The sequence below is a fragment of the Labeo rohita genome, chromosome 21, assembly GCF_022985175.1.
Source record: "Labeo rohita strain BAU-BD-2019 chromosome 21, IGBB_LRoh.1.0, whole genome shotgun sequence".
Taxonomy (NCBI): Eukaryota; Metazoa; Chordata; class Actinopteri; order Cypriniformes; family Cyprinidae; genus Labeo; species Labeo rohita.
Genome location: NC_066889.1, coordinates 1,171,327 through 1,183,737, shown reverse-complemented (window position 1 = coordinate 1,183,737; position 12,411 = coordinate 1,171,327). Strand labels below are relative to the sequence as shown.

At 35.0% G+C, this 12,411-nt stretch overlaps 2 protein-coding genes across 4 annotated transcripts in view; one reads left to right on the top strand and one right to left on the bottom strand.

Annotated features, from left to right (window-relative positions):
* Positions 1–7,065, top strand: part of dpysl3 (dihydropyrimidinase like 3) — a 38,369-nt gene extending 31,304 nt beyond the window's left edge. For both annotated transcript variants that reach the window (XM_051093114.1, XM_051093113.1), the window contains exons 12-14: positions 1,885–2,064; positions 3,322–3,478; positions 5,944–7,065. In XM_051093114.1, the coding sequence (XP_050949071.1) occupies positions 1,885–2,064; positions 3,322–3,478; positions 5,944–6,029 (423 nt within the window). In that variant the 3' untranslated portion in view covers positions 6,030–7,065. The remainder of the gene's footprint in view (positions 1–1,884; positions 2,065–3,321; positions 3,479–5,943) is intronic.
* An 87-nt stretch (positions 7,066–7,152) lies between these two features.
* The window catches only part of stk32a (serine/threonine kinase 32A), a 53,530-nt gene continuing 48,271 nt past the window's right edge, over positions 7,153–12,411 (bottom strand). The window contains exons 12-13 of one of the 2 annotated variants that reach the window (XM_051093126.1): positions 9,095–9,159; positions 7,153–8,836 (exon numbers count right to left, since the gene is read on the bottom strand). In XM_051093126.1, the coding sequence (XP_050949083.1) occupies positions 8,722–8,836; positions 9,095–9,159 (180 nt within the window). In that variant the 3' untranslated portion in view covers positions 7,153–8,721. The remainder of the gene's footprint in view (positions 8,837–9,094; positions 9,160–12,411) is intronic. The other variant, XM_051093127.1, reaches the window with a different exon arrangement.

Sequence of the window (12,411 nt, the reverse complement as noted above, 5' to 3'; positions counted from 1 at the left end):
TTTTCTTTACATTTCCAGAGAGCGAAACGAACGAAATTAAACATTACTTAATAAATTCAAAGCATAATTTCCTTAATCATTTGATACAACTATTATAGCTATACAACTAATATATAAAAAATAATATTATTTTGTCATATTCGTGATTCCTGAATTTATATATGAAAACTTCGTTTTGAAGTGCATTCGTTAAGTTTGTATAAGAAAATTCTTTAGTCTATTGAGTTGATTTAATATTCTTGATAATTTTTAGAAGAAGTTAAAAGTTAAGAAAAAAGGAATTAGCTTGTAATCTATATATTTAGGGCTATAGGCTAATATTTTTCTTAACTTTTATTACACTGTAGATCGAAATAAAATAATTCTTGATCATATTTAACATCGGAGAATCACTGATATAATTTAGAGTACTTCGAAAACGAAACTATTTAAATCTGTATAAAGGAAAGACAAAATAAATCACAACAAGAACAATCTGTATTTTTCTTGTAATCAAGAACATTTCTTTTGACAAAATAACCTAATTAATGCCGAATGATTTTTGACAGTGAACGCATCTCCACCGCATAGCCGCATATAATCGCTGCTGTCAGTCGCAGATATTAAACATGCGGTTCAGGAAGCGGGTCGGGTACAATATTTTCTTTTTCTTTTTTTGCGGTCCGAGTTGCGGGCGGGTTATTTGAAAACTTCGGTCGGGTTCGGGTTGCTTATACATTGACCCGCGCATCACTGATATAAAACGAATAAACTAGTCAGAATATAGGCTACATTTAAAGCTTTCCTTTAGTTTTTGTGAAATACACGCACGCACACAGCCACGCACACACAAACATGTTTAAATACATTTATGTTGTTAATAAATAAATTACAATAAATTGTTGTAACAGCAATATCTCCAAGTTTTGTTTTTCACTGTAAAAATGATTTTCCAATGCAAATACCGCCACCTTTCCCCCCCCACTTCAAGCACTGATTATAACACAAACAAATCATCCTCCTGGCGACTTTTATTTATTTATTTATTTATTTTTTATTTTCTATCTATCTATCTATCTATGCAAGGTGTTATGGTTAGGTGTTATGGTTAGGGGTGTTATGGGGGGGGTGGTTCAACTGCAATGAACCAGCTTTGGGGGGGCCCAGCTTGCAAAAGGTTGAGAACCCCTGATCTAACACAATCGTCAGACATAAAAGCAGCATTTTTAATTTTTTTTTTTTTATGAAACTTACCCACATTCAAGCGTTTATAAAAAAAGAATGCATAAAGTTAGAATGTAGATGTTTTGTATGTTCAGATATTCATATAACAAAATATATTCAAATTAAAACCTAAATGGGGACATAGTAGTGTACTTAAAGTATGATGTAAAGTTCACTTTAAGAAAACCTACAAGTATACAATTAGTAACAAGTATTTAATTAGTAAACTCTCCATACCTACAAGTTCACTTTTAGTATACTTGCAGTGCAAACTGAAAACATAGATCTAAACTAGTTGTGTACTCAAAGTTTACTGTTATACTTAAAAGTATGCTTTTATATACTAGAAAGTGGGCCAATTTAGTCCCATGGAGTACTGAAATAGTACACTTAAAGTATACTACTAGTACACTGATATTTGAATACTTACTACATAAAGTATACTTAAAATATACTTGAACTTGACTTAAGTATACTTAATAATAAAACTTTAAGTATACTTCTTTTTGGTAAAGATATTGAAGGCTATTATGTGCACAAAAAGGATTCAAATATAAAAACTACATTACAAAAAAGTAAAAAAAAAAATAAAAAAAAAACATTTGCACTGCAGTGGTCATTTTTGGTTCACAGGTGTTTCATACATGACTTTCTCTGCATGATGTTCTTGTGTTGTTGTAGGCGGCGGAGTATAATGTGTTTGAGGGCATGGAGCTGAGAGGAGCACCCATGCTGGTCGTCTGCCAGGGCAAGATTGTTCTGGAGGACGGGAACCTGCACGCGAGCGCTGGCACTGGACGTTTCATTCCCTGCACCCCGTTTCCGGACTTTGCTTACAAACGTGTCAAAGCCAGGAAACAGGTACGGCTCTTCCGAGAGGAGCACAGATCCTGATGACCCTGGACACATGCGTGACAGTACTTTATTTGTTTTTACAGTGCGTTATTATTTTTATTCCTTTTTTTCCCCACATGTTTCTGCAGTTTATCATAATATCACGATGGGTATGAGTTAAAGGAATAGTTCACCCAAAAATGTCCTCACCCTCAGGACATCCAAGATTAGGATGAGTTTGTTTCTTCATCAGATTTGGAGAAATGTGTCATTCCATCACTTGCTCACCAATGGATCCTCTGCAGTGAATGGGTGCTCTGGGTGAATGGGTGAGTCTAAACGTCACAAAACATCACAAAAATCCACAAGTAATCCACACCACTCTAGTCCAACAATTAACATCTTGAGAAGACAAAAGCTAAAACAAATCCATCATTAAGATGTTTTTAACTAAAACATAAGTCTATAATTCATAATAATGCTTCCTCCAGTGAAAAAGTAGTCTAATCTGAATCAGGAGAGAAATCTGCACAGATCAAGCACTGTTTACAAGCCAAAACAGCTCTAAACAAATATGTGGCTGGATTTTGAGACAACAGGAGATGGACTTCTTCACTGGATGAAGTGTTATTATAGATTATGGACTTGTATTTTAGTTAAAAAACGTCTTGATGGATTTGTTTATTTTGTCTTCAAGATGTGAACTGATGGACTGGAGTGGTGTGGATTACTTGTGGATTATTGTGATGTTTTTATCAGCTGTTTGGACTCTCGTTCTGACAGCACCCATTCACTGCAGAGGATCCAATGATGAACGTGATGGATGATACATTTCTACAAATCAGATGAACAAACAAACTCATTTACAAAACTCATCTGTCTGGAAAATCTTGAATAGATTTTTGAATGTTTGGACTCTATTAACATGATTTTAAGTTGAGTCACAGTTTTTTTTTCCTCTTCCAGCTTTTTCTTCACTGTTTGTTTTAATCCAGCAAATCTCCAAAATATCTTGCTTAAATTGTATAAACGGAGTTGCTAGTGCAACTCAATTGATCATCTCAACAATGTGTCAGACAAATCTGGAATCAATTTCCAAGACAACATGATATTTACAATTTACGTGAGCACACGGTTCCCAAAAACAACCCACATGAGGAAAAACGCGTCCATGGAATGTAATTGCAAAAAAACAAATTTCCCTTTTCTCTGTCTTTCTCTATAAATGGTGTGCTGCACAATGCTGTATTAAACTGAAGCGCTGTGTTTGGGTTTCTCCTAAAGCTGGCCATTCTGAAGGCGGTCCCCAGAGGCATGTATGACGGCCCCGTGTCTGAATTTTTGCCCATGTCGAGGGGCGGCACGCCATCTGCCTCCGCCCGTACCTCACCCACCAAAGTCCCTGTAAGGAACCTCCACCAGTCTGGCTTCACACTGTCAGGTAAGCCTGGAAAATTATATTGCATATTTATACTACAAACTTGGCCTAATTATTGCTGGGGATGATTTATGTCATGCACTTCTGGCAGATATGGGATAAAGCTGTTCTTGTATCTCAGACTGTAGACCATGGAACTACAGTTGCAATGCAAAGATCATGGGTTTGATACCTAGGGAATGTATGAACTGATTAACAAAAAACCTTGAATTCACTTCGGATAAAAGCCAAATGCGTGAATGAAATAAAACAGATGCAAAATGCAACATTAATCCATAAAATGTTTGGTCATTTCCTTAGTGAGAAGTGTAAATATATCCAGTAAAACTCTTACATAAACTTTATATAAACTTTCATTCTTGTTTGCATCTCACAATTCTCACATTTAATTTCTTCTGCCACAGAATTTAAAAAAAAAAAAAAAAAGTACTTTTTTTTATCACAGTTCTGACATTTTTCTCAGAATTGCAAATTTGTACCACATTTGTGAGTTTAGGTCCTGTCATTTTTAAGAAAAATGTAGAATTTTGAGGTGAAAAGTTGCAATTACTTTTTTTTAAATTTATTTATTTATTACCTTGTGGCAGAAACGGGCTTTCACAGAAATATGCTGAAAAAAACATAAAGCAAAATTCACAAAACGTTGTGAGTGTTCTGTAACAAGGATTATTACAATGACATTACTTTAATGTCATTCACAGTTGTCTACATTTATAAAGTCTATATACTTTTGTACTGCTATGATGAAAGCGTGATCGTATGTGATTGTATTTCACTATTTTAGTCTACATTGAATATAAGGAACGAAAAAAAATGTCTTCATGAAAGAAGAAAATATATTAATGAATTATTGTATGAATGTTTGTCTTGTGTGAAAATAAATATTTTTGATTAATATTAAATCAAAATGTACATACAGTAGAATTTGACAAAACCTTATCATTTTTAAAAGTTTCAAAGTGTTTTTCAGTGTTTTTTTTTCTTTGAGTAATGGAGGTACACAGAACTGAGTAAAACTAAAAGAATGACTTAAGTCTATTTCCTAGTTAGAGTCTGTTGCATTTCTCAGTGTATCAATTCAAAATGTGATGTACTGACGGTAAAGATCATTGTCAGTAGTCTAGTGATGGCTGAAGCACCGCTCACACAGAAGTCACTTTCAGACTTTCAAACCAAAAAATCCTAAACACAAGTGAAATTTGCGTGGACGCAAAACAGATTTCTATTAAAAAGACTGGATTTTGCCTGCAGAACAAGTAAATGTGATCATACCTTTACTCCGATGTAGTTAAAATATTACATAAAACACAACAGTCTGTTTTCAGCAGTAAAATGCCATTCAAATTGACTTTTAACAATATCTTATAAACTTTTAAAGACTGTTCTACTGTCAGCTCTGAGGTTGTTCGATGTTATTGCACGGCTCTGTGAAATTCTCACTTGTGATTGGTCAGTCACCACAAATTAATAGGCTCATGCTGCCTGCGTTCGGCGCTGTTTGCTTGCTGGGAACATTTTTTCTTTGTGGAAGCTTTGCGTTTGATTGGATAATTAAATATTTAAACTCAATTCAATATTATGAGTACAATTATTGAATTAAATGTGTCATCCTGGCATCGCGGACTCGTTCTCTCATTTCATACAAATGCAGCTGCTGTCATTTTGCGACAATTGTTTTTTACACAGTAATGGATTATAAGATAATTAACAAACTGGTAAGATTTAGAAACATTTTCATCTAAAATCAACATCTTTTGTCGCCATAATTATTTATAAGGTGAAATGTTGACGCTTTCTTGTAACGGCTTTCTTCACGGAAGCTTTGCGTTCAAATAATTCAACTTAATTAAATAAATTAAATAAAAGGGATAATGTACATCCGGCCGGTCGCTATTGCAGAATAAAGCCCTTCAATCTTATACAACAGATATATGCTGCTAAGCCTTTCCGGCTTTATTCTGTGATAGCAACCGGCTGGATGTACATTATCCCTTACATATAAAGCCATCAGTTTGCATTATTTCAGCTTAACACGTTTAACAGCAGAATCCCTATTGAAAAACTACATTACCCATGATGCTTTAAAGAAAATTCCACCAATCAGTGCAAATTGCTCCAAATTAGCACTAAGCTCCGCTTTGCATAACATAATTGAGTCTCCCATGCTCTTAAAATAAATATTTAAATACATGCTTGTAGCTTGTATGTTTTGCAATAAATGTAAAAGATTTTGACGCTACATATACAATCAACAACTTATATTTCTCCATCAGTTGACTATGTTATTCACAGTTGTTCATGGGACTGTAGTTCTTTCCCCCATTAATCCATTCTTACTTTTGTTTTTTTGTCCAAGTGCTTCACTTCAAAGTTTGTATAGCTGTAATTGGTCTCGCAGCTGTTTGGTTTGATTAATGTTTTATAGTGCTTTAATGAAGGCGGTTGTTTATATCTCTGTTTGGCTGTAGGTCCCGAGGAAGCCCCCATCAGACCGGCTGGAAGACGCATCGTTGTGCCCCCTGGTGGCCGCTCCAACATCACCTCCCTCAGTTAAATATAAAGAGCATGTAAGAGAGAGGCCAGGATCAAATCAAGCGTGTAGGAGTAAGGTGATTAGTCAGGAAAAGAAACAAAAGAAGCGTAAAACACTGAACTCATGCCTTACCCTTCATGATTTCCTCCTGCTGAATGACTGAAGAGCAGTAGTCCACCTCTGAGAAAGCAAAGCATTTAGCGTAGCGTTACGTTCATTCATGTGTTTAGATAAACTCAAATAGAAGACATTAGAATTACCGTAAAAACAACTTTCATTTGGATGGTCAGCGATATTTATGAAAGGAAACAGTTGAATTTTCCCGGCGTTTGCGTTCGGTAGAGGAAGGACTACTGTCGTGCGTTTCATAGGGCTTCGTCTGTATTCCCTCATAAGCTTTATTTGCGTACATCAGCTGTGATTATGCTAGTTAAAACATTACTTTGTAAATGAAGTTGAAGTGTTAAACAGTTTTTTTTTGGAAGTATAATAAAGTTGAATGTTAAGGAAAAACAGAATATTACAGGACATTGACATACATTCACATACTGTACTGCTTTCATTACCGTCTCGCTGGAGCTGCAGATATGAAAAACATTATGCATTCGTTATGTAAAGGAATAGTTGACTTCAGTCAAACACATCGAAACAATTCTTGCAAAAATTAAAACAAAACAAAGCCTGCGGGGGAAAGATGTTCACCTTTTGCTTTTCAGTTCAAGCTCAGATTATTGAAGGATAATTAACAGGTGCTACAACATCTTTTCTTAAATCACATGAAATACTGAAATATGTTTTTGATATCTAAATCTTTGGCAGAGGTCTAGTTGAGGAGGAAAGCTCTTGAAAAAGACAGTTCAACATGCTGTATGTTAGATGCCCCGAATAACAACGGCATAAAGCGATTTACCGATTGATGTGGAATAGGTTGTTTATTATATTTATGTAGGTTTGATTGTATTTCCTTTCTTTTTTTAACATCTGAGTCAAAAAAGCAGGTGAAAATGAACGTGTGATGTGCAAAATTTGTTCCTCAATAAACAGAAGTTACAACTGACTGCCTGTGAGAGATTTCTCAGCTGCTCTATGTATTTATCACCTCACGGTACAGGGAAATCAGAACTACAAAACATACACAGACATAAAATTATAACATCTGCTAATCATTTGAGGAAATTAAAAAATGTTACAGATACATATCTGAATATCAGAGTCAGAATCAGACAGGTCAAATGATCCACACAGAAGATCCAAACTCATGTGAATGAGGGAAACATCTCTTGAAGTTATTCTTGTTAAAAAGTAAATACATGACGGGGTTTTCATGCAGCTCTCAAACCCCCAAAATAAATGAGAAAGTCACATTCTGCATTTGTGTAATGCATGATTTTGGGAAAAATGCTAATGGTTCTGTTAGACTGTCAAATGCAATTAGCTGTATAATCCATAATACTAATAATAATAATATAAAGAATGTGAAATAAACTTTACATTTAGTTTAATTTGATGTTTTACATATAACATCCTAAATATTAAAAAGCCCTCTAAATTAGATAATAACAACAACAACAACAGCAATTTACAAACAACAAAAATTGCGTTCCAGTCCTATGGCTTTTTTAAAAAAATTATATTTATCATAATTATTGTTCTTTAACAAGTCTGTATGTTTAATATTCATCCGACCACTAGATGGCGATATTGATTCATTGTTGTATTTTTCCAGCAAACTTAAAAAAAAAACAAAAAAAAAAAACAAACAAAAAAACAGCTGCACTGTAAGAAAAAGCTTTGGAAAAGGTACTGCCATGACATTATCATTTACGTTTATGGACATTTCTTTAGCCGCAATAAATAATGCAATGTATATTTAAAACACAGGTAAAACACCTGTGAAAATAAATAAAAAACCTCATATTAACACAGTATATTAGGCCCTATTTTTACAGATTTGTTTTTTATACAGTGTGAAGCTTCAGATGAAAAGCTTTTTAATTTACGTCATGAATCTATGAGACATTGTGTGAATATTCCTAGGCTATGCAAACCTTAGTCAGACTTGTCAGATGATGCTAATAAATTATTTTATTATTATTTTGTCTGTACAGTGTGATCAATATCTTATTCATCAGCGCAATAGTATCTGGCAATGAATCTCCAAAAAAGAACCAGAAAGGACAAATAAATGCTCTCAGTGGCATGAATGACAATATTCTGCAGCTCGGTAAAGTTCACATTTACATCATCTGAATGAATCGCAGAGGCATAATGAGGTGAAATGAGGATCTGTGCATTCTGTCCTCTGCATTTGAGCAGCTTTATAAATCATGGCGAACGGCTAGAATCTGATCACTCGCTGAATCAGACAGCAGTAAATCTTCACGTGCCTCCAGACGCATTAGAGAAATCCATTAAGTAGTAAGGCACACATTTCATAGCCAGGTGCAGAGAGCATCATCATTCAGTTATTTCTTTATATGTGTGATTGTGTAGTCAGCCCGTCACTGTAAACCAGCGTACGCCGTCAGTTGTTGAGTTAATGCAGGGCATGAGGGTCACGCCGGGTTGATGCGTCCATCCAGAATCCGTGATGTTCCAGTCTCCCCGTGTGGATTTTCTCATGCATTTGCTGGGGTCCATGGCTGCAACGGGGCATCTGATCCGCCGTTAGCTTCCCGTGAAAGGAGGAGGAACGCTGTAGTGTGTCCAGATGTTAACCTGGTAAACAATGCTGGACGTTGTTGTTCTGTCCATCCTGAATGGCTTTGTTCGTTTCTTCTGCATTGAGATTGTTAGTCTCAGCGTCTGCTTTGGTTTTCCTCAACCTCCAAAACAGAGAAACGACAACAACTCTGGTCATACAAAAGCTTCAGTGTTAAAATATGCTGTTGTTATCCTAAGTCAAGGTTACTGCAGTTAACTACAACTAAAAACTGAAATGAAAATGAACACAAATATACAGACAAAATATTCTGATGAAAATCACAGAAACGCCATAAAATGACTAATAGTTGACCTAAAATTAAAATGGAAAACTCAAAAATAAAAACAAATTATATATATTAAACTGTCAAAATATTTCTTACTTTTCTCTGTTGAAGACAATGAAATCTCTTTGGACCGTCTCTAGGCGCTGCTGCAGTTGCCCATTCTGTATAATCAAAATAAAAGAATTTTAATTTTCACATTAAATACTACTACTAGGTGAATGTCTTGTGAAATAAGTGTAGTCGTAACCAGCACACTCAAGGGGACAAACTGCCCCTCTGATAATGGAATGTGAACATTTTTTTCAGCTTCGGAAGCGCTCATCAATGTCAAAATGATTGAGATGGCCAATCAAACCAAAGAAGGCGGAGTTTAACGATGAAATAATATGAGGTAAGCAATAATAGCAAAACATTTAACATATGGCAACTGTTTTTTTTTTTTTTTTTATTAAATTTCTGTCATTTATGTAATCAGTGTAATATTATTCGTAACTGAATGTGACAAGAAACATTAACAGAGCTGTTTAGGCATATTAGGCATACGAATAAGAGTATATGCGAATAAAATAAAAAGTGAATGAAATAAAAACATTATTTTTGGGTTGATTCGAATGCATTCACCATAGGTTCAAGTTCTTTTATTATCTTTGTTTCTCTTTAAATTCATTGTTTAATTAATTTAAATGAAAGGATCGTTACATTTGTGACAGCATCTCTCCCCCAAACCCAAACTTGGAGTGTGGCAATATATTAAAAAAAAGTAAGTACAAATGTGACCCTGGACCACAAAATTTTTCAATATTTATACAGTACTGTGCAAAAGTCTTAGGTCACTAGTATTTTCACCAGCTAAAAAAGTCAGTTATTTCTATCTTTTGCTGTAGTGTGTCAGTAAAAAAATATGGGTTTACATTTCCAAACATTCTGTTTGCCATTAATTGTAATAATCTAGTGAGATTTTTGTTTGCACAGGCAGTCTGACAACAGCCAGTGCTCCACACAGACGTCTGATCTCATCATCATCCAGTCTGTCTCTGGAATGGCATGAAGAAACTGAGACAGACTAAATCCAGAAGAACTGTTTCAACATCTCCAAGATGCTTCAAGAGACCTACCTGCAAAGCTACCTGAAAAACTCTGCACAAGTGCACATAGGGCAAAAGCTGCTGTAAACGCAAAGGATGGTCACATCAAATGCTGATTTATTTTAGTTAATAGAAGTTCATTGATAAAGAAAATCTATTTATGACATTGTTTTTGACAGCATCCTCATTTTCTGTGCCTAACTGCCTAAAAATGTTAACAGTACTGTAGCTTTGTAGGTATAGGTCTCTTAAAGCATCTTGGAGATGTTGCCACAGTTCTTCTGGATTTAGTCTGTCTCCGTTTTTTCTGTTTCTTAAGACAGACTTGATTGAATGATGGAGAGATCACATCTCTGTTTGCACAAGGAGTCTGACAACAGCCTGTGCTCCACACAAAAATCTCACTGGATTATTATAATTAATGGCAAAATGAATGTTTAGAAATGTAAACTGATATTTCTTACTGACACACCTCAGCAACAGACCGACTTTAACTGACTTTAAACCATTTTTAGCTGATGAAAATACTAGTGGCTTAAGACTGAATAAATAAGAATAAATAGGACATTTACAAAATATTTTCATGGAACACGATTTTTCCATAATAATGATATTTGGCATAAAAGAAAAATCAATAATTTTGACCCATACAATGTATTTTTGGCTATTGCTACAAATATACCTGTGCTAGTTAAGACTGCTTTTGTGGTCCAGGGTCACAAATAATAAATTCAAAGCTCTGTCATGAAACTCTAGATGGCGCAGCTGATTGGTCTCTGTCGCATCAGCAGCCAATGAAGTTGGGTCTCAACTTTCAAATACTTGACCAGCATTTGCTTTGGCGGTTTGGATCAATCAATTTCAAAGATATGTGAACGCTATTTCACTTCATATCAGTGTGCATATTGCGTGGTCTGCCTTAATAACTCCTAAATTAACAATCATAAACAAGTTTTAAACTTAGCGTCATGTTTAACAGTCTTGCATTCGATGAACATGTAAGCAGCAGTGGTTACGCAAATGCATTTACACCTACAGCATCAAGCGGCCTATTGTATGCATTTGTTGTGAGGTAAAGTGAGGCCGACTGAGTCACTGATATGAGAACAGATTCAAGTGAAATAATCGTTCGCACTGTATATACTTTTAACCGGAGTTCGCCACATTTAGCTGCGCAGCCTCAATTATTTATTTTCAAAGGGGTATTTTCATTAGCCATGCTAAATGTGCGCCATGATTTCAGCTGCACGTAATGTCACCGTGCTAATCTCTCACAGAGTTGTCATGACAGAAATATAACTGTAAACATGAAAACAATTCCATCATTCCAGGCCTGTCAAGAACTTAATGTGTTTCAGGGTTCACACATTTTTTACAACCAGTGAAATTACATGAGGATTTTAGTCGTTTAGATTTCAGGATAAAGTGATTGTTCTCAAATAGCAATTTCTTTTCTATGAATATGCAATATTCATTCTAGAGATTCATATTCACTGTAGGAGTTGATATGTGACCCTGGACCACAAAACCAGTCGTAAGAGTCAGTTTTTGTAAAATTGAGATTTATACATAATCTGAAATCCAAATAAATAAGTTTTCCATTGATGTATGGTTTGTTAGGATAGGACAATATTTGGCCGAGATACAACTATTTGAAAATCTGGAATCTGAGGGTTCAACAAAATCAAAATATTGAGAAAATCGCCTTTAAAGTTGTCCAAATGAAGTTCTTAGAAATGCATATTACTAATCAAAAATTAAGTTTTTATATATATTTACGGTAGGAAATTGACAAAATATCTTCATGGAACATGATCTTAATATCCTAATGATTTCTGGCATAAAAAAAAAACCAAAAAACAAAAAACAAAAAAATAATTTTGACCCAAACAATGTATTGTTGGCTATTGCTACAAATATACCCGTGCTACTTACTTAAGAATTTATTAACATTCAAATAAGATTTTTTTTTGGGGGGATTTTTAACCTTCTTAGCTTGTTTTAAAGCTTGTTTTGTCAGGTCGATGCAGTCAGAGAAGCATTGTCAGTTTGACTGAAGCTTGCAGACGATGAGTTTGCCCTATTGCACTATAGCTGTCTTGCAGATTTGTCGCTGACTACAGGTGCTACAACAGCAGGGTGTCAGACAGGCAGACAGGACAGCAGAAAGAAGCCTTCAGGAGCATTCACATTGACAGCACTTCATGACAGTAAAAAAAAAAAAAAAAACAGAAGTCAGTCATGCATCATGCAGAGCTTTTCCTTTTGTCAGGAGGTGTGTGGTACAGCTGTATATGAGTATATGTAGGTACGCAAGCATTCAGTAAT